Source organism: Salmo trutta, chromosome 16 (genome assembly GCF_901001165.1).
Source record: "Salmo trutta chromosome 16, fSalTru1.1, whole genome shotgun sequence".
Taxonomy (NCBI): domain Eukaryota; kingdom Metazoa; phylum Chordata; class Actinopteri; order Salmoniformes; family Salmonidae; genus Salmo; species Salmo trutta.
This window is the reverse complement of record NC_042972.1, coordinates 18,351,043-18,373,720: the sequence shown is the minus strand read 5'-3', so window position 1 is coordinate 18,373,720 and position 22,678 is coordinate 18,351,043. Positions and strand designations below refer to the sequence as shown.

The window sequence follows — 22,678 nt, the reverse complement described above, 5'->3', positions numbered from 1 at the left end:
CGCGTCGTCCTCTTGGAGTAATCGATATTCACAGCAAGCCATAAAGTGTCGTTGATATAAGTAAACGTTTTAGAGTACAGCCAGGGTCACCTATGATGTCTATCAGTAATTTGTCAGTAACCCTGTCCGTACAATGAATTGAACTTCGTAAGTACTGTAAGGCCTACAGCATCACTCAATGAGCAATTTGAGTGATTTAACTACGGCACAAATTTGAAATAAACCACACACAAACAGCAATATGAAATAAGAGAAATATTACATTTTTTTAATTTATCATTATTTTCATTTTAAAGATTTATAGGTTGGTTTCGGCTGTTGTTGACATCATACAATATCCCCAGGTTCAATAATTTCTAAAAACATTCATGAGGTGTGTAAAGGTATAAAATAGGTCACCACCAAAGTAAAGACAAGGGTCAGTTCACACACTTCCTGGAACATATACATAAAAATGTATGCATTTGTCCCTATGCATTTCACACATACACATTTATAAAATACACTTTAAAAGTGGTTATTTGTTCAACTTATGGTCTTAATTGGGTCTCTTTTTGTTCTCGCATTATCATGAAAACTCTCAAAGTTCCAAAAAGCAAAACTATGTCAGCCTACAAGTCTTTCACAGAAAGACTATAGAAAAGGCAACAAAGTCACTCAAATATACCCTGCCTTTGCACACAAGGAAAAGAGCAGCTACACTCATCCCTTGATAGAAAAAAGAAAAAAGAGAAAAAAAGTGTATTAGAACCAACAGTGACAAAAACTATGGTACCTCCAGATGTATTCAACTCCAACCCCTTGCCCTACATCCTATGCGCTTGTCCAGGGATGTATTCATTCAGACCATGACCTTAGCAAACTGTTTTGCAATGGAAACCATTTACTCCAAACAAAAAAACCTTTACAATGAAAACAAGAGTTTCTATTGGACCAATTCAGGTAAGTCTCTCCCTGCTTCATTCTGCTTGCTTCTGTTGGCTTCTAGTGAATACACCTGAGATCTGTTAGTATTGGGAAAGTCTTGGCAAAATGGCAACAATGCCATCTGGCCTATCAGAGGGCATTGATGGAGCTGTCACCATATTGCTTACACCTATTAAATTCTCTCAGATCTACACAAGTGCCTAGGAGGAAAGGGCAAGGGTCTGATTTGGGATTCAGGCACTTAAGGTCAGCAATGTCTGTAGGTTTTCATCCTTGTTTTTAAATCAGCAGCTGGTTTAGAACATGTTAACCACGGTGTTATGTCACAAAGCAGGATCAAAGAGTTATCAAGATAATGTTTCAAAAATTTCCTCAAACAACTCCATATTTCCTAGTTCAAAAAGCAAGAGGGTGTTGAACTTGAAATGGTTTAAGTAAGGGATGATCCACAACATCAACAGCCATGTATGAATGTTTATCCAAGTTAGCTAGCTGACTTAATGATCGTGCTTTGTGATATACACAACCACTGACATGAATGGACCAGTAACTGGGAAGAAAGAGAACCAACAGACATTGCATTCCGCACGGCCCTGACGTTGAATGCCCCGGCCGTAAACCATAACTAAGGGTGATAGTGGGAAAATAAATTATAATAAAGATAGTAATATCAACAAGTGTACGTTTATGTCAAATCACAGTCAGAATCAAAATAAAATAAGCATTCTTCAGGATTATTATTCATTGCAGAATACCTACGGCATTTAGCATCTACAGTCATCACTCCTTTACATCATCAGTCAGGGAAAAACAAAAAAACAAGTGGCTGCCGCTGTCTGATTGGTTGTACTCATCCTCTGCTTCTTCTCACCTTGCGTCTGTTTGGGTAGTTTTTCCATCGCTACGGCTCTTATTGGTTGCTATGGCACAGGGTGGTACGCTACCAACCAATGACCATGTCCTTTTTCAGTTTCTTAGAAAAGTCTAACTATACTCCTGTTCCTTCCTTCAGAACTTTGTCTCTTATGTTCCCCCCATCCTCAATATTTTATATTGCCATCAGTTTCGGAGAGAGAGAGAAAGAGAGAGAGAAGGGGAACAGTAAGGAGAGTGTCGCCAATGTCCGCACAAGGGAACGGTCTATGCCAGTATGACATACTCCCAAAAACAGACAAAAATATTGTAATAAAACGTTAAACTTTCATTTGAGTTTTTCAAAAGCGGACCTCTCAGCTCATTACATCATCACTGGTTAATCATCTATATAAAAAAAACAGGGAGCAGAGATGAAAGAACTGAATATAAACAGGGCAAAGTGCAAGGGAGGATGGAGGGATGCAACAAGGAGGTGTTGACGAGATACACAGTGGCAATATGGAAGCCGTGTTAAGAAAAGGGGGGGGCCAAGATCATGCTCCTGAGTCCACTAAGGAGGGACAACAGTGAGTGAAACGCTAAAAGCAGGAAGGGGGGGGGGGGGGGGGGGGGGGTAGTGGGGTAAAGAGAGAATAGCGAGACAGAGGAGGAGGAGAAGGGAAGGCTAGCTCCAGAGGGCTGCGTAGTTGCCGTGAAGGCCTGAGCACAGCGGTCCGCCGGCCACAAACAGCTTGGTGCCGGAGTCGTCATAGCAGTGCGTGTACACAGCGTTGGGAAACGAGTTGATGTCCGAGAAGTAGCTCCTCCACGTCTCGTCGTGATTCTGAGGGAGAACGAGAGAAACAGTTGTGAGGGGAAGGGGTGACATCAGTGTTTCCCCTATATGCATTTAAATTGTGGCCTCCACTGGGGGGGAGGGAATATATTTTCAGGACGGTAAAAAGTTTTCCAGTGTAAACTTTAACGACTAAAACCAGATATAAAGCATGTCGAAAAATTATAATGGAGCAATATTTATTTTTTTTAAATATCCTTTTTGAGACCCAACACCGCTGCTGAAAACAAGGGTGAAAGAACAGAGGGGTAAATGGTACTTGTCTTGTGCTAGCATCTTGTCAAGGCAGGTCCAAGATAGACTACCAACACATGAGGTCAGGCATCACTGAATCACAGTTTATTTTAGTGTACTCTAAAGTCAGCTGTTCATAAATATGTTCCGTGTCATGATAGTGTTGTCAATAGTCACAATCTAGAAATGCTGGAGTAACCAGTATTTCATGTCATTCTTACAACAGCATTAAGGAGATACACTTTATATACAAAAGTGTGTGGACATCCCTTCAAATGAGTGGATTCAACTATTTCAGCCACACCCGATGCTGACAGGTGTATAAAATTGAGCACACAGCCATGCAATCTCCATAGACAAACATTGACAGTAGAATGGTCTTACAGAAGAGCTCAGTGACTTTCAACGTGGCACCGTTACAGGACGCCACCTTTCCAAAAAGTCAGTCCGTCAAATTTCTGCCTTGCTAGAGGTGCCCCGGTCAACTGTAAGGGCTGTTATTGTGAAGTGGAAACTTCTAGGAGTAACTTCTAGGAGAAATGGTTAGTGGAGATAAGTGTGAAAGAACTTGACTGGCCTGCACAGAGCCCTGACCTCAACCTCATTGAACACCTTTGGGATGAATTGGAACGCCGACTGCGAGCCAGGCCTAATCGCCCAACATCAGTTCCCGACCTCACTAATGCGTTTGTGGCTGAATGGATGCAAGTCCCTGCAGCAATGTTCCAACATCTAGTGGAAAGCCTTCCCAGTATTGTGGAGGCTGTTATAGCAGCAAAGAGGGGATCAACTCCATATTAATTCCCATGATTTTGGAATGAGATGTTTGAAGAGCAGGCGTCCACATACTTTTGGTCAGGTAGTGTACTACAAACAGACCAGCACAGGCTGCTCCTCCCAATCCATGCAGAGGCAGGTATTCACACAGGGTTAATGAACTGGGGACACAGGAGACACCTGAACCAGCAGATCTACTAAACTGTGAAAATGTGGATATAACATCAGAGAGGGGAAAGATATTCACAGATCTCTCAACCATCAATAGCAGTGAGAACATTAAACAAAAAAATGTACACTGGGGCTACAACACGTTGACCCAAGCGCTCCTGTTGACCACTCAAACACAGTGAATCTAGTGGCTTATAGAGGACAGGTGATTAAGACTAACTGCCACTCTGGACTTCACATGTGGAAAATTACAATTCCATGTGGTGTATCGTGAAGTCAAACCACTCATTGCCCTCTCTGACAGTATCAGACTGGGCTTAGTTCATCTCCAACCTGAAGTGCATGCAGTCCAGAATGAAGCCCCTGAGCAGACTGAATACAGAGACCTGTTTGACTGCAGCACAGTGGGTAAGCTACCAGCCGTTTACCACATGCGGCTGGATGACTGTTTACCCCACAGCGTGGTCTCCCAGAAGTGTGCCACTCGTCATGAAGATACTACTGCACTGTTGGAGCTAGGAACACAAGCATTTTGCTACACACGCAATAACATCTGCTAAAAATATGTATGTGACCAATAAAATTTGACTTGAAGGAAAAAGTGATCAAGGAGATGGACCGAATGGAAGGACAAGATCTCATCTCGAGAGAAGAGGCCATGGAATTAGTCTCAGCCATCCATGGTGGCTGTAAAGAAAAAGGATAGAAGAGTGAGAATATGCATTGATCCAGTCCATCTCAACAAAGCACTCCTCAGGCCACATCATCCCATGAAAACAGTGGAGCAGGGGAGCTCAGACGTGCCTGATGTTCATGTTGAATGCCAAGTTTTGGTTCTGGCAGAGCACACTTGATGAAGCATCAAAGCTCACCACCTTCATGACCCCAGGGGGCAGATATCACTTCCTACTCACGCCCTGTGGAATCTCTACAGGAAGTGAAGTGTTTCAGGAGGTGCATGGAGCAGCTCTTGGCAGAACAACCCTGTCAAAATCATTATGGTCGACATCCTGGTCAGGAACACGACGAGCCCCTCCGCCAGATCACGGACAGGATAAAAGCTCTTAATCTCAAACTAAATCCAGACAAATGTCGCTTCAGGGTCTCAGAGGTCCAGTATGTATACTCAGTATGTTCCCAGAAGAGTGGAGGCTGTATTAGCAGCAAAGGGGGGACCAACTTCATATGAACGCCCATGCTTTTGGAATGAGAAGAGCAGGTGTCCACATACTTTTGGTCATGTAGTGTATATAGTAATAGCAGGACACTTCAAGTTAAAAGTTCCTGAGAGGGGTGTACAAAAGGGGAATAATCAATAAAAGAATCGTACCAGCCAGCCCTTCCCTGTGGTGAGTTTGAGGATGCCCTCTCCTGGGCGCTGCCGGAACCCGCCGGCCGGGCTGGAAGGGTCCTCCAGGAACCTCTGGGCTCTGATGTCATAGAACAGCAGGGAGCCCTGGCCTGTGCCCACAGTCACTATGTGTTCATAGAAACTCACCGAGCGGATGCCTGTGAACGAGCACACACAAACAAGTTAATAACTTGCCTTTAATAGCTTTAAAACGTCTTTAAAAAAAGCTGTAATAAATGTTCCTTTTAAAAGTACTGCCTCTGCACTTCATTGTAATGCTGCGTTCAAATGCTACTCGGAAACTCGCATTTCCCAGTTGGTGAAGTCGTAAATACGACAGTGTGTCCAAGTGCTTTTGGATTCGGAACAACCCTTCAACCAATGATATTTTAGCCAGTTAGCTAACGTTGCTAATAATAATTTAGCAAGCTGACTAACGTTGCTAATAATAATAATAATAATTTAGCAAGCTGACTAACGTTGCTAATAATAATAATAATAATTTAGCTAGCTGGCTAATGTTGCTAATAATAAATCTAGCTAGCTAACGTCCCTAATAATATTTTAGCTAGCTGGCTAACGTTGACAAGATAGCCAAACTAGCTACATTATTCACATTAAAATAATGTACAAATAATGTAAATGGATTTGTTTAATCATCTTTTGGTTGAAAAGGACAGTGATAAAACGGCACAACTCGTAAATTAGGATTTCATTATTTTCTCCCGCCTTTCCAACTCGTAATCCCGACATGGAGGGCCATTCAAGTGAAATTTCAGAGTCGGTAACTCCTATTTCCGATAATTCCGACACCACTTGAAGGCAGCATAAGTGCAGAGCAGGTCTTGGCGTATGTTTGGGTTTTGTTTTGCTTCTTGATGGAATGTGTTTGTAGTACCTCGTGTTGCCTCTGGAAAAATGGAATGAAATGAAAGTTACAGAAAGTTTACAGAATATATGCTATAGTGTTCTCTCTCTCTCTCTCTCTCTCTCTCTCTCTATATATATATATATATTCACCAATACACCCTGTGTGTGTGTGTGAGAAACATTGTAGTGTGGTGTCAATTCCTTACCACTTCCCCTCTCCCGGGAGCTGACTGATTTGATGTTGTGAGTGGGCTGCCGGGGGTCTAGGAAGGACACATGGGCCTGAGAGCCCACCGCATACACCGACCAGTCCTGACCGTATGCCAGACATACATTCTCCTTGCAGTGAGGCAGCTTTGTGGACAGCAGCTATGTACAACAGATACACAGGCTTGTTAGATGGGGATAGACATGTACAGTACCAGTCAAAAGTTTGCACACACCGGGACCTCCCGAGTGGTGCAGCGGTCTAAGGCACTGAATCGCAGTGCTAGCTGTGTCACACAGATCCTGGTTCAATCCCAGGCTGTGTTGCAGCCGACCGCGACCGGGATTCCAATGAGGCGACAATTGGCCCAGGGGGTTAGGGGAGGGTTTAGCCGGCGGGCCGGGTTGTCCTTGTCCCATCGCGCTCTTGCGACTCCTATGGCAGGCCGAGCGCAATGCAGGCTCACACGGTAGTCAGGTGTACAGTGTTTCTTCCAACACATTGGTGCAGTTGGCTTCTGGGTTAAGCAAGCATTGTGTCAAGAAGCAGCACGGCTTGGCGGGGTCGTGTTTCGGAGGACGCATGGCTCTCGACCTTCGCCTCTCCCGAGTCCGTACGGGAGTTCACTGTCAAACGCTCCCTAAAACACTTCTGCGAGCAGGCCTTTCTAATCGACCTGGCTGGGGTATCCTGAAATGACATTGGCCTCATCCCATCAATAGATGATGCCTGGCTATTCTTTACCATCTTAAATAAGCATGCCCTACTCAAAAAATGTAGAACTAGGAATAGATATAGTCCTTGGTTCACTCCAGAACTGTCTGCCCTTGATCAGCACAAAAACATCCTGTGGCTTTCTGCATTAGCATTGAATAGCCCCCGTGATATGCAACTTTTCAGGGAAGTTAGGAACAAATATACACAGGCAGTTAGAAAAGCTAAGGCTAACTTTTTCAAACAGAAATTTGCATCCTGTTGTACTAACTCAAAAGTTCTGGGACACTGTAAAGTCCATGGAGAATAAGAGCACCTCCTCCCAGCTGCCCACTGCTCTGAGGCTAGGAAACACTGTTACCACCGATAAATCCACTATAATTGAGAATTTCAATAAGCATTTCTCTACGGCTGGCCATGCATTCCACCTGGCTACCCTTACCCCGGTCAACAGCCCGGCACCCTCCACAGCAACCCGCCAATGCCCCCACCATTTCTCCTTCACCCAAATCCAGATAGCTGATGTTCTGAAAGAGCTGGAAATCTGGACCCATACAAATCAGCCGGGCTAGACAATCTGGACCCTCTCTTTCTAAAATGATCTGCTGAAATTGTTGCAACCCTTATTACTAGCCTGTTCAACCTCTTTCGTATCGTCTGATGAGGGTGACAAGAGGGTGACAAAATGACTACCATAATCAGAATGATGGGAAGTTTGAGAGCGCTCGATTTAATATAAACAGTAAAACAAAAAAGTTGTTTGACCTTAACCCGTTAGGCAATTTCATTGGTCTAATGAAAGCTTCATGCCACCAAAAAACTGAGCACGTCACAGAATGTGGGTTTTTTTAGAAAAAAAATGTGAAAGCGGGAAAAATCCATATATTAGCCGCGTCATTGTTTAAGCCGCGAGGTTCAAAGCGTGGGAAAAAAGTTGCGGCTTATAGTCCGGAAATTACGGTATTAGAAATGTAGCCTATTTAAATAGGCCTACTCTACATGTCGCTGCTTTCATAAGCTTTGCTCAACTGTAAGTTCTTTTGACTTCTCATAAAAATGTTCCATCTTGATATTTTTTGCTAAATTTCACTTATTGTTCACCCTAATATTTTCCATTCAAAATAGAGCTGTGATGCAAAGCCAGTCTATAGGCAATTTTCTAATTGTTCCCATTTGAAAGCTGCAATGTTTGGACATGACACTATTAGCCTATTTGGGAAATACTCTAAATAACTAACTTGTCTTAATGGTTTTGATAGGCTATCAGTAGGATTTGGCTTTTGGCTGTTTGGTTCGCAACGGGAAGGAGGGATGCATGCATCCTTTATTTTATAATAGACTTAAGCCTTGCCCAACTAAGGTTTGTTCAAACTACTAGTTTGATTTTTCTATCTTGCTATCCACCTCTCATTATTCCCTTAGGCCTATCATATTTTTAGGTTATTCAAAAACAACTTCAAACTTTGAGATAGCCTAGAATTCGGTTAGATAAATTCATTGATTAATAATGAAATAGCACGGCGGGAGAAAGACAGCATGCATAAACAATTAAGTCATATTCATATCAAATGGAGAGAAAATACCAAATGTGGATTTTAAAATAAGACACCAGTGTCCTCTATAAAAACTAAAATAGGCTTTAGATCAACCGACATTGAGAGAAAAATGTTATCTGACTGGACATTCTGCGCTGCTTTGGTGAAAATCTTAGCTCTGTCTACATTGTTAATAAGTTGCATTCTGTAAATTGTTATAACATATTTAAATACAGTGCATTCGGAAAGTATTCAGACCCCTGGACTTTTTCCACATTTTGTTACGTTACAGACTTTGTTACATTAAAGAAAATAGTTTTTTCCACCCCACCACCGTAGGGATGGTGCCAGGTTTCTGGAAATAGGATGTACCTGAGCTCAAATTCGAGTCGCATAACAAAGGTACTGAACAACTATGTGCGTTAGGGTTTGGCGATGTTACAATGGTATCGGATATCGAAGATGATTGACAGCCATCGATGCATCGGCAATTTCAAATTGTCTGTACCACGCAGTAAAGAGCTGACCGGGCAGCCCACAGCAGGCCCCGACAAATGGCCTATTCCTTTGCTATGGCATGCATAACCTACATTTTGTTACATTAAAGCCTTATTCTAAAATGGATTAAATAAATACAATTCCTCATCAATCTGCACACAATACCCCATAATGACAAAGCGAAAACATGTTTTTAGAAATTCAAATAAAAAAACAGAAATATATTATTTACACAATCGTCTTGACCAGAAAGGTTTGGTATGCGAGGACATTCAACAAAAATACAGTACTGTTTAATATTGACTCATGACGACACCAGCCAAGTCTTCATAATCTTCAATGTCCCCAAGAAAGTACACAGTCACAGAACCAAACAAACTGCTATGCAGAGCAGAAACAGATATACTCAAACATACCTTGCTCAAGTTTTGCTCTGCCTTCCAAAGGTGGAAATAGCCATCCAGGGACACTGCACCAAGCTCCTGAGAGAAGGCAAAACAAGATAGTGTGTAGGTCCCCGTAAGTACAGGGCTGTAGTACAACACAGATTTTTACTAGAGAACACAGGCTGTGGTTTGTCTCAGAGGTCTAGGAGGGAGGTATGTCTGACCTTGTGGTTGTTGTTGAAGGCCAGGGCGCGCACTTTGCAGTTGTACGGGTTGGTGTATTCCTTGGGGATGTCCTCCAGGGCACGGTGGGAGATGTGGGAGTAGCAGGGGACCCCCTCTTCATCCTGCTGTCTCATGGAGTGGCTCAGAACCACCTCAGACACCTCCCACAGCCCCATTGAACCGTCCCGGGACCCTGTAGAATAGCAGCAGATTGATTGGTTGGTTGATTTTATACAGAGACAATATTACACACATAAAAAAACTATCGCAGATGAACAATAGTGTGAAGGTCTTCCTATGGCTTAGCAGTGTGTCACTTAACACCCACCTGACACAGCCATTCTGTCGCTGATCCACGCAATGGAGAAGATCCAGTCTTTATGGCCATCCTGAAAAACAGAGAACAACTTGTTTCAATGTATGATCAGGTTTGCTTAGGCTGTCTCAGCCACCAGTGCTGTCCCACTTTGTGTAGCTCAGTACCAAGAAGAGAGGGGAACCACTCACGTCCCCCACGCAGACAGGATCCAGGGTAGGCAGCCGGTAGACGGCCAGGCTGTTGGGGTTGTCTCCGCCGGTGGCCAACAGAGTGCCGGAGGGGTTAAGCTCTATGGCATGGATCCCACAGCCTTGCTGGTCCAGCCCAGACACTGAGCCACTACCAGGGAGGAAGGGGGCCCCTATTGTCCCCGCAACCCCCCCGGGGGCCCCTCCTCCGCCATGTCGGTCCTTAAGCATTGGGATGCGGGTGATCTGCCCTGTCAGAACATCTGCCACAAATAGCTGGGTAGAGGAAGAAAGAAATCTGGTAAGCGAAAAAGTTAAATGGTCTGGAATCATTGGGGGGGGGGTCGCATTTTTTGCTTCATAATAGGTCAGTTCAAGGTTTTCCGGTTAACAGCAAATGTTAATACACTTTTTTTCCGTTTTTTGAAAGAAGAAAGCAAAGTAGAGTAAAACAAGAGGCCAATGTCTCACAGTATTGCACTTGGTTCCACACACCACCTGACGGTGGTTGAGCCACTGGGAGGCAAACACCTTGTTGAGGCGGCCAAGGGAGAACTCCCGCTCCTTGAGGATGCCCGGGAGGCGGCCGGCAGCAAAGCCCCGCAGGCTACGCTGGAGCCGCCACTCATGCTGCTGCTGCGGCCGAAACTCTCGGCCCCGGAGCGCACACACCACCGAGCACTGACTACGCCACCACTGCTGAGCGTGCCGGGACGAGGAGGACACACGCGTCCGCTTGCTCGCCGACTGGCACCAGGCCACCTGACGGAGGAGAGAGAAAAAGAGAGAAGGAGAAAGGTTAGTACAATGTTTAAATGAAATGAACAGCACAAAGTAAATCAAGAACACTGACTATTTAGAACAGGGTCATTCCAAGTGAATATGGAACAAAATGTTCATTAAATTTCCTATGCTCCTGCAATTCAATAAACAAAATTGTATTTTAGGCTAGAGAACGTATCTTTGACAGTTTGACTTTATGTGCATGTGTCTGTGTTGCTTCACAGTCCCTGCTGTTCCATAAGGTGTATTTTTATCTGGTTTTTAAATCTGATTCTACTGCTTGCATCAGTTACCTGATGTGGGAATAGAGTTCCACATAACCATGGCTCTATGTAGTACTGTGCGACTCCCATAGTCTGTTCTTGACTAGGGGATTGTGAAGAGCCCTTCAGTGGCATTTCTTGTGTGATATGCATGTGTGTCCGAGCTACGTGCTAGTAGTTTAAACAGACACCTCGGTGCATTCAGCATGTCAACACTTCTTACAAAAACAAGTAGTGAGGAAGTCAATCTCTGCTCCACTTTGAGCCATGAGAGGTTTATATGCATATCATTGTTAGCTCTGCGTGTACATTTAAGGGCCAGCTGTGGTGCCCTGTTCTGACCCAATTGTAATTCCCTCTGTGGCACCTGACCACACAACTGAACAGGAGTCCAGGTGCGACAAATATATGGCATGTAGGACCTGCCTTGCTGATCTTGTTAAAAGGGCAAAGAAATTATTTATTATGGAGAGACTTCTCCCCATTTTAGTTACTGTTGTATCAACATGCTTTGAGCATGACAGTTAACAATCCAGGATTACCACATTTATTAAAGTAGTTAGTTGAGGTTTAGGGTTTAGTGAATGATTTGTCCCAAATACAATGCTTTTATTTTTAGAAATAGTTAGAACTAACTTATTCTTTCCACCCATTCTGAAACTAACTGCAGCTTTTTGTTAAGTGTTGCAGAGATTTCACTCGCTGTAGTAGCTGACGTGTATAGTGTTGAGTCAGCCACATTCATAGACACACTTTACTCAAAGCCAGTGGCATGTCGTTAGTAAAGATTGAAAAAAGTAAGGGGCCTAAACAGCTGCCCTGGGGTATTCCTGATTCTACCTGGATTATGTTGGAAGCTTCCATTAAAGAACACACTCTGTACTGTTAGACAGTTAACCATTTATCCACAATATAGCAGGGGGTGTAAAGCCATAACACATACGTTTTTCCATCAGCAGACTATGATCGATAATGTCAAAAGCCGCATTAAGTCATGCCTAAGTTTGCTAATCTTGCCACGGGAAAGAAATGTAAGTAATTGGCAATATCCGTGGGTTTTGTGATGAATGAGCCATCTGATTCAATGAATGACAGATGAGTTTGCCCTTTTGCCCAACATTTCATTTAAGGTGCTCCAAAGCTTTTACTATCATTCATCTTTGTTTCATAGAATAGTTTATTATTTTTATTCAGCTTAGTCTCATAATTTCTCAATTTGCAGTATGTTTGCCAACCGATTGTGCTGCCAGACTTATTTGCCATTCATTTTGCCTCATCCCTCTCAACCATACAATTTTTTAATTGCTCATCAATAGTAATTTCTTAAATGGGTGCATGCTTATTAGTGACTGGAATAAGAAATGTCATATGTCAAGTGCAGTGTCTGCTTGCTCCTCATTACACACCACAGACCAACAAATATTAATTACATCAACAACAAAGGAATCACTACAAAACTTATTCTATGACCTCATACACTATATACTGGAACTTTTATACCTTTCTGTTGATATCACGTGTGGTCCTCCCACAACTACTTGCCAGGAAAGCATGCAGTTTATTAGGCTACAGATGAAATAAGTTATCACAGGGTGGTGAAAGTGCATGGTGATGAGCTTGATGCTCCTTTCCAATAAAGATCGAGGGACTTATTCTGGTGAAATCATCGATGCTTGGCTGCCTTTTGGCAAATAAACAATCTTGCTCTTTTTAATCTCATTATGTAGGCTATACATGCGCTCTAGTCAAATACCTGCACGCTTTCAACTAGAGCACACGTGCCAATACCAGAGGGGACACATGCTATATAAAGCAATTTTTTTACGTGAGACAAACATCAGTAGAGTTGAAAAGTTGTATTTTTTATTCAGTAGATGGGAATTGAACCGCAAAAGGTATTTTTATGTGCACTATGTCATCACGCACTGCCATTTACCTGCAACAACTCTATTTAATGGAAACATCTCTGGTGAGAAAATGCGCATGTTGATTTGATGCAGATTTTAGAATATTCACATGAAAATCTGTCACCAAATGGATGGAAACCTAGCTATTGAGAAGATAACCTTTCTAACGATACCCTTCTTATATCTCAACTCAAATTGCGAGCAGAGCAGACTACTAAAATGGGAGTATCAATGAACATTGATTCTGGGAAATAATTCCTCAGTTTGTCGCACTCTGCATTGCGGTACCAGTAGAAGCATTTTAGCCAAAGACTGCTATACTTGCTGTTTAGTCTGCATGTTTTAAATGTGCAATAACCATGAAGCACAATTATATACAGAATTGTCAACTTGTTCTCATTCTGAGAAATAAGGTAGGCTACTTGATTTCAACATGGACAGGCTACCATGCTGTTCAAACAGTTGGAAACTGACAGAAGGGTGTGTTCATAACAATTCAACTGTTCTGCCTTGTAAGTTAGAAAATAGATCCTAGAAGGCTAAACTTGAAATATAATGATTATCTGGCTACTCACTAGCATGTGGGCTTGTGCTTGAGATATTGTTTATGAGACCTGTGTTAATTAAGCAATAAGGCCCGAGGGGTGTGGTATATGACCAATACACCACGGCTAAGGGCTGTTCTTAAGCACGATGCAATGCGGAGTGCCTGGAAACAGCGCTTAGCCATGGTATATTGGCCATATACCACAAAAACCCGAGGTGACTTATTGCTATTATGAACTGGTTACCAACGTAATTAGAGCAGTAAAAATTAGGGATGCACGATATATCAGTAAGCATTAGAGGTCGACCGATTATGCTTTTTCAACGCTGATGCCGATTATTGGGGGGGATTTAAAAAAAGCCGATACCGATTAATCTGATATTTTTTTTGTAAAATTGCCAATTACAACAATAATGAATGAACACTTATTTTAACTTAATATAATACATCAATAAAATCAATTCAGCCTCAAATAAATAATGAAACATGTTCAATTTGGTTTAAATAATGCAAAAACAAAGTGTTGGAGAAGGAAGTAAAAGTGCAATATGTGCCATGTAAAAAAGCTAACGTTTAAGTTCCTTGCTCAGAACATGAGAACATATGAAAGCTGGTGGTTCCTTTTAACATGAATCTTCAATATTCCCAGGTAAGAAGTTTTAGGTTGTAGTTATTATAGGAATTATAGGACTATTTCTCTCTATACGATTTGTATTTCATATACCTTTGACTATTGGATGTTCTTATAGGCACTTTAGTATTGCCAGTGTAACAGTATAGCTTCCGTCCCTCTCCTCGCTCCTACCTGGGCTCAAACCAGGAACACATCGACAACAGCCACCCTCGAAGCGGCGTTACCCATGTAGAGCAAGGGGAACAACTACTCCAAGTCTCAGAGCGAGTGACATTTGAAACGCTATTAGCGCGCACCCCGCTAACTAGCTAGCCATTTCACATCGGTTACACCAGACTAATCTTGGGAGTTGACAGGATTGAAGTCATAAACAGCGCAATGCATTGCGAAGGGCTGCTGGCAAACGCACGAAAGTGCTGTTTGAATGAATGCTTACGAGGTTGCTGCTGCCTACCATCGCTCAGTCAGACTGCTCTATCAAATCATAGACTTAATTATAACATAATAACACACAGAAATACGAGCCTTAGGTCATTAATATGCTCGAATCCAGAAACTATCATCTCGAAAACAAAACGTTTTCCTGTCAGTGAAATACGGAACCGTTCCGTATTTTATCTAACGGGTGGCATCCCTAAGTCTAAATATTCCTGTTACATTGCACAACCTTCAATGTTATGTCATAATTACGTAAAATTCAGGCAAATTAGTTCGCAACAAGCCAGGCGGCCCAAACTGTTGCATATACCCTGACTCTGCGTGCAATGAACGCAAGAGAACTGACACAATTTCACCTGGTTAATATTGCCTGCTAACCTGGATTTCTTTTAGCTAAATATGCAGGTTTAATAATATATACTTTTGTGTATTGATTTTAAGAAAGGCATTGATGTTTATGGTTAGGTACAGTCGTGCAACGATTGTGCTTTTTTCGCAAATTAGCTTTTGTTAAATCATCCCCCGTTTGGCGAAGTCGACTGTCTTTATTAGGAAGAAATAGTCTTCACAGTTCGCAACGAGCCAGGTGGCCCAAACTGCTGTATATACCCTGACTCTGTTTGCAAGAGAAGTGACACATTTTCCCTAGTTAAAAGAAATACATGTTAGCAGGCAATATTAACTAAATATGCAGGTTTAAAAATATATACCTGTGTATTGATTTTAAGAAAGGCATTGATGTTTATGGTTGGAGCAACGTGTACCCAAGCAATTATATGCAATGCAGGACAGGCTAGGTAAACTAGTAATATCATCAACCATGTGTAGTTAACTAGTGATTATGATTGATTGATTTTTTATAAGATAAGTTTAATGCTAGCTAGCAACTTACCTTGGCTTCTTACTGCATTCACATAACAGGCAGGCTCCTCGTGAAGTGCAATGTAAAGCAGGTGGTTAGAGCGTTGGACTAGTTAACCGTAAGGTTGCAAGATTGAATCCCCGAGCTGACAAGGTAAAAATCTGTCGTTCTGCCCTGAACAAGGCAGTTAACCCACCGTTCCTAGGCCATCAATGAAAATAAGAATGTGTTCTTAACTGACTTGCCTAGTTCAATAAAGGTTACTTTTAAGTTTAATTTTTAAATACGTAAATGCCAACAAAATAACCTTTTGGTCAGTGTGTGTCAACTATTTAACTGTCCTAGAATGCTTAAAAGGCCAGTAAAATTGTAAATATCGTTATCATTTTTTTGGCAAGGAAAATATATATCGGCCAAAACTTTCATATCGGTGCATCCCTAGTAAAAATACATGTTGTCATACCCATGGTATACGGTCTAATATACCACAGCTTTCAGCATTCAGGGCTTGAACCACACAGTTTATAATTGTCTTTATACCATGGCATTGTTGAATACTTGTTCCTGATTGTCTTGAGTATTTTAGCTATAGTTCATTCTTACATGTTCTATGTTTGAGCTGCTTTTGAAAGCAAAAGTAAAATTGAAAACATTACTGACATGAAAATCGATGGTTTGGTTAGCTAAACTAGCAAGTCTGTTTGGTTACCATGACAACTACTGTAGCTATCTATTAAACTTGCTAGCTCCTTCTGGCTCCCGAGTGACGCAGTCTAAGGAACTGCATCTCAGTGCAAGAGTAGTCACTGCAGTCCTTGGTTCGAATCCAGGCTGCATCACATCCGGCCGTGAGTGGGAGTCCCATAGGGCGGCACACAATTGGCCCAGCGTCGTCCGGGGTTGGCCGTCATTGTAAATAAGAATTTGTTCTTAACTGACCTGCCTAGTTAAATACCATTTAAAATTAAATAAAAACAGGAGTCATTTGTGCAGGCCAATTATATATTTGCTTAATTCAATTAACATATCACCTTTGGATTTCTGGGTCGTCAATTCATACTTGCATTGTAACATAGGAACTACCGGTGTTATTACTTGGACATTTCTGCAGTAGGGGCTTTGTATATGGCCGTGGTACATCAACATTGGAACACGATGCCGGATGTGGCACTGAATTTGGGGGCAATACTTTAACAATTCTCTTTTTTACATACATTTTAATTCACAAAAATGTTTTGCCTAACCAACCAAATGGATATAGTCTAAAATAAGAATTGAAATTGAGTTGAAGGCAACTGCAGTCGGTATACAACACATGACTTAACCACCCGTAACCAGTCGAATAGGACATAAACTAGCTAAAATTCCTATTAATTTTACACAGCTACTGAAATTGTATTCCATTCTCAGAATGACTTTTCTATATCTTTTTCCATCCATCCCCTACGATCCAATAGTACATCCGGTGCTTAGGAAAAAAACAGTAGTTGTAGGCCTAGGTCCTAACCAGAAACACTCACACAAGTCTAATTTAACCAGCTAACTAAATTAGCTAGCTAACCAGTTAGAAAAACGGTCCATGTAATAAAAAAAAGGACAGTCAAACGACATAAAACACTTAAAATAGAAACATGAACTAACATAGGCTAAGCACACTAGCCAGTGAGCTAGCTAACGTTAACCATGGCATTCTAGCTAGTAACACGGATCGAGTTCCGTAGGAAGCTAACGTTACTAATAGTTATCTAGTTACTGTAAAAACGACCGTGCTTTTTATCTGCGTGGCGTTAGCTAACGAGTTAAATTCGCTACGAATATGTTAGTAGTTAGCTAGCTCAACCAGTCAACGCAAAATGGTAACGTTAGCTAGCCAACTAGGCTAACCAAGATTTGCTCGAATGGCTAACGGCAATTGACTGAAACACCAGTCTGTTTCCTCATACCTGTTGTTGTTGTTGGTCCTTGGACTCCCCTGCCTTCCTTTTCCTGCTAACTGTTTTTCTCGCCATAATCTGACACACACAAATCCCTCACCCACATGGAGGCCAAATAATGACGCTAAGTACTGGGTCATATAATGGCGATAAGCTATTTTGTTGTCTTGCTCTGAGTGTAGCAGCGCCCGGCGACGTGGAAGGACGATCACATAAGGGTGAGGTTGACTAGCTGGCTTCCCCTCCACTCCGGCCTCCGAAACTCAAACTCTAGCTACGCGCGTAGATTAGTTTGTAACCTACTAAACTGTGTTTCGGTCGAGGAGCCAACATATGCGACTCCCTACAGTACAAATCGATTTTTATATTTTATCCAATTGTTCTTTCTTTACAAATCGCGTCACCAACGGCAACAACATTCTGCCGCGCGCAGCCGCAGTCAAGTTAAACATCAACAAAAACAAGGTCGAACGTGCATGTTTACGCTAAAGCGTGCGCGAACCATTTGTCATTGGCGTCATATTTATGCTTCCGAACTCTTTGCTCCAATGATTTCTTGAAAAAGCACAATATTTTTTCAATTCAAGAGTTCAGATTTCATGCAAACATCAAATGTATGAGACTAACAGATTACATTGATCGTGCATCACATAGAAGATATTGTAATATTTCCTGGACAGGGAATCCCCCTAAAAAACGATAGTGAAGTAACATGCTGACTACACCCGTTGCAACATAAATTTAGAAATCTATATTACTCAATTATTGCGCCAACGAGCGTCTGCGTTGCCAAGGGCTAACACTGAACCCAAACCGGCTGCGCCCGTGCGCCATCGTGCAAAAATGTAATTTGTCCCCCCACACCAAACGCAATCACGACACGCAGGTTAAAATATCAAAACAAACTCTGAACCAATTATATTAATTTGGGGACAGGTCAAAAAGCATTAAACATTTATGGCAATTTAGCTAGCTAGCTTGCACTTGCTAGCTAATTTGTCCTTTTTAGCTAGCTTGCTGTTGCTAGCTAATTTGTCCTGGGATATAAATATTGAGTTGTTATTTTACCTGAAATGCACAAGGTCCTCTACTCCGCCAATTAATCCACACATAAAACGGTGAACCGAATCGTTTCTAGTCATCTCTCCTCCTTCCAGGCTTTTTCTTCTCGACTTTATATTGCGATTGGTAACTTTCATAAATTAGGTGCATTACCGCCACTGACTTTGTTTGTCTTTCAGTCACCCACGTGGGTATAACCAATGAGGAGATGGCACGTGGGTACCTGCTTCTTTAAACCAATGAGGAGATGGGAGAGGCAGGACTTGCAGTGCGATCTGCGTCAGAAATAGAACGGACTTCTATTTTAGCCCTTGGTAACGCAGACGCTCGTTGGTGCAATAATTGAATAACATAGATATCTACATTTATTTTGCAACGCGAGCGGTGTAGTCAGCCTGTAAAATAGAAGTCAGTTCTATTTCTAACGCAGATTGCGCTGCCAGTCCTGCCTCTCCCATCTCCTCATTGTTTTAACAGAAGCAGCTGCCCACGTGCCATCTCCTCATTGGTTACACCCACGTGGGTGACTGAAAGACGAACGAGGTCAATGCCGGTAATGCACCTGATTTATGAAAGTTGCCAATCACAATATAAAGTCAGGAGAGTGTTGGTCCCATGTTTCATAAGCTGAAATTGAAGATCCCAGAAAATGTTCCATATGTACAAAAAGCTTATTTCTCTCAAATTTTGTGCACAAATTTATTTATGTCCATGTTAATGAGCATTTCTCATTTACCAAGACAATCCATCCATCTGACAGGTGTGGCATAACAAGAAGCTGATTTAACAGCATGGCCATTACAAAGGTGCACCTGGTGCTGGGGACAATAAAAGGTCACTCTAAAATGTGTCATTTTGTCATACAACACAATGCCACAGATGTCTCAAGTTTTGAGGGTGCGTGCAGTTGTCATGCTGACTGCAGGAATGTCCACCAGAGCTGTTGCCATAGATTTGAATGTTAATTTCTTGACCATAAGCCGCTTCCAACGTCATTTTAGAAAATTTGGCAGTACGTCCCACAGCCCTCACAACCTCAGACCACGTGTAACCATGTCTGTCCAGGACCTCCACATTCGGCTTCTTCACCTGCAGGATCGTCGTGTTTCTGTCTGTAATAAAGCCCTTTTGTGGGTAAATCCTCATTATGATTGGCTGGGCCTGGTTCCAAAGTGTGTGGGCCTATTCCCTTTGAGAATGGATAAGTTATTAATTACACTTTTGGATGGTGTATCAATACACCCAGTCACTACAAAGATACAGGCGTCCTTCCTAACTCAGTTGCCGGAAAGTAACGAAACCGCTCAGGGGTTTCACCATGAGGCCAACGGTGACTTTAAAACAGTTACAGAGTTTAATGGCTGTGATAGGAGAAAACTGAGGATGGATGAAAACATTGTAGTTACTCCACAATACTAACCTGATTGACAGAGTGAAAAGACTTAAGCGTGTACAGAATACAAATATTCCAAAACATGCATCCTGTTTGCAATAAGGCACTAACGTTAACCTTCAAAGAATGTGGGATAGAAATTGACTTCATGTCCTGAATACAATGTGTTATGTTCTGGGCAAATCCAACACAACAGATCACTGAGTCCCACTCTCCATATTTTCAAGCATGGTGGTGGCTGCATCATGTTATGGTTATGCTTGTCATCGACAAGGACTAGGGAATTTTTTAGGATAAAATAAAGTGAATAGCGCTAAGCACAGGCTAAATCTTAAAGGAAAACCTGGCTCTGTCTGCTTTCCAACAGACACAGAGACAAATTCACCTTTTCAGCAGGACAATAACCTAAAACACAAGGCTAAATACACACGAGTTGCTAACCAAGACAACATTGAATGTTCCTGAGTGGCCTTGTTACAGTTGACTCAAAAATAGTCTTGAAAATGTATGGCAAGACTTGGAAATGGCTGACAAGCAGTGATCAACAACCAACTTGACAGAGCTTGAAGAATTATTTTAAAAATTATTTGCAGACTTACCCAGAAAGACAAAAGGTGTTGATTCTAACATGTATTGATTGACTGAGAGGGTTCAATACTTATCCAATGAAGATACAGTGTACAAAACATTAAGAACACCTTCCTAATATTGTGTTGAACCCCCCCTTTTGCCCTCAGAACAGCCTCAAATCATGGGGGCATGGACTCTACAAGGTGTCAAAAGCATTCCACAGGGATGCTGGCCCATGTTGTGTCCTTGGGTGGTGGACCATTCTTGATATACACAGGAAACCGTTGAGTGTAAAAAAAACAAGCAGCGTTGCAGTTCTTGACACAAACTGGTGCATCTGGCACCTACCGTACTACCATACCCTGTTTAAAGGCACTTACATTTTTTGTCTTGCCCATTCCTCCTCTGAATGGCACACATACACAATCCATGACTCAATTGTCTCAAGGCTTAAAAATACATATTTAGCCTGTCTCCTCCTCTTCATGTACACTGATTGAAGTTGATTTAAAAAGTGACATCAATAAGGGATCATAGCTTTTACCTGGATTCACTTGGTCAGTATGTCATGGAAAGAGCAGGTGTTTATGTTTTGTACACTTATTTCTTTATTAATTTCTTACAAATGTTAGACTTTTTTCCCACTTTGACAGAGCATTGTGTAGATCGTTGACAAAAAAAAAAAAAAATACAATTAAATCTATTTTAATCCCACCTTGTAACACAACATGTGAAAAAAAGCCAAGGGGTGTGAATACTTTCTGAAGGCACTGTTTGTGTGCAGCAATTGTGTTTGATGTTAACAGACAGGTCTAATTTCTGGGTGACCTGAACATTGACTGATTAGCTACTATCTGTGACTAATGCCTGTAATATGATCCAGGTTATTGCACAACCAAATGGAGTGCATACCAATAGTGTTAGATGTGACATCCATTTGTATTGATCATATCTTCACTAATGCTGCATAGCTTTGCTCCAAAGAAATATCAATTCCCACTGGCTGTAGTGACCATAACATTGTGGCAATACCAAGGAAAGCCAAAGTGCCCAAGGTTGGTCCAAAAGTAAGATATACAGTGAGGGAAAAAAGTATTTGATCCCCTGCTGATTTTGTACATTTTCCCACTGACAAAGAAATTATCCGTCTATAATTTTAATGGTAGGTTTATTTGAACAGTGAGAGACAGAATAACAACAACAACAAAAAATCCAGAAAAACACATGTCAAAAATGTTATAAAATGATTTGCATTTTAATGAGGGAAATAAGTATCTGACCCCTCTGCAAAACATGACTTTGTGCTTGGTGGCAATCACAGAGGTCAGACTTGTTTCTTGTAGTTGGCCACCAGGTTTGCACACATCTCAGGAGGGATTTTGTCCCACTCCTCTTTGCAGATCTTCTCCAAGTCATTAAGGTTTTGAGGCTGACGTTTGGCAACTCGAACCTTCGGCTCCCTCCACAGATTTTCTATGGGATTAAGGTCTGGAGACTGGCTAGGCCACTCCAGGACCTTAATGTGCTTCTTCTTGAGCCTCTCCTTTGTTGCCATGGCCGTGTATTTTGGGTCATTGTCATGCTGGAATAGCCATCCACGACCCATTTTCAATGCCCTGGCTGAGGGAAGGAGGTTCTCACCCAAGATTTGACGGTACATGGTCCCGTCCATCGTCCCTTTGATGCAGTGAAGTTGTCCTGTCCCCTTAGCAGAAAAACACCCCCAAAGCATGATGATTCCTTCTCCATGTATGACGGTGGGGATGGTGTTCTTGGGGTCATAGGCAGCATTCTTCCTCCTCCAAACCCGGCAAGTTGAGTTGATGCCAAAGAGCTCCATTTTGGTCTCCTCTGACCACAACACTTTCACCAGTTGTCCTCTGAGTCATTCAGATGTTCATTGGCAAACTTCAGACGGGCATGTATATGTGCTTTCTTGAGCAGGGGGACCTTGCGGGCGCTGCAGGATTTCAGTCCTTCATGGCGTTGTGTGTTACCAATTGTTTTCTTGGTGACTATGGTCCCAGCTGCCTTGAGATCATTGACAAGATCCTCTCGTGTAGTTCTGGGCTGATTCCTCACCGTTCTCATGATCATTGCAACTCCATGAGGTGAGATCTTGCATGGAGCCCCAGGCCAAGGGAGATTGACAGTTCTTAGTTTTTTTTCCA

The 22,678-nt window shown here is 42.1% G+C and overlaps 1 protein-coding gene across 2 annotated transcripts; it reads right to left on the bottom strand.

Annotated features, from left to right (window-relative positions):
* Nucleotides 1–242: 242 nt before the first annotated feature.
* On the bottom strand, nucleotides 243–17,954 carry LOC115150212 (DDB1- and CUL4-associated factor 12). 2 transcript variants are annotated; one of them, XM_029693282.1, is made up of 10 exons: nucleotides 17,492–17,954; nucleotides 10,586–10,876; nucleotides 10,115–10,390; nucleotides 9,936–9,996; nucleotides 9,607–9,800; nucleotides 9,413–9,478; nucleotides 6,248–6,410; nucleotides 6,070–6,081; nucleotides 5,151–5,329; nucleotides 243–2,626 (listed from the first exon to the last, which is right to left on the bottom strand). In XM_029693282.1, exons 1-10 carry the CDS (start codon nucleotides 17,555–17,557, stop codon nucleotides 2,468–2,470), a joined length of 1,467 nt encoding a protein of 488 aa, XP_029549142.1. In that variant the 5' UTR covers nucleotides 17,558–17,954; the 3' UTR covers nucleotides 243–2,467. The 2 variants fall into 2 exon arrangements, with proteins under 2 accessions (XP_029549142.1, XP_029549143.1); XM_029693283.1 differs by lacking the exon at nucleotides 6,070–6,081.
* Between the last annotated feature and the right edge of the window lie 4,724 nt (nucleotides 17,955–22,678).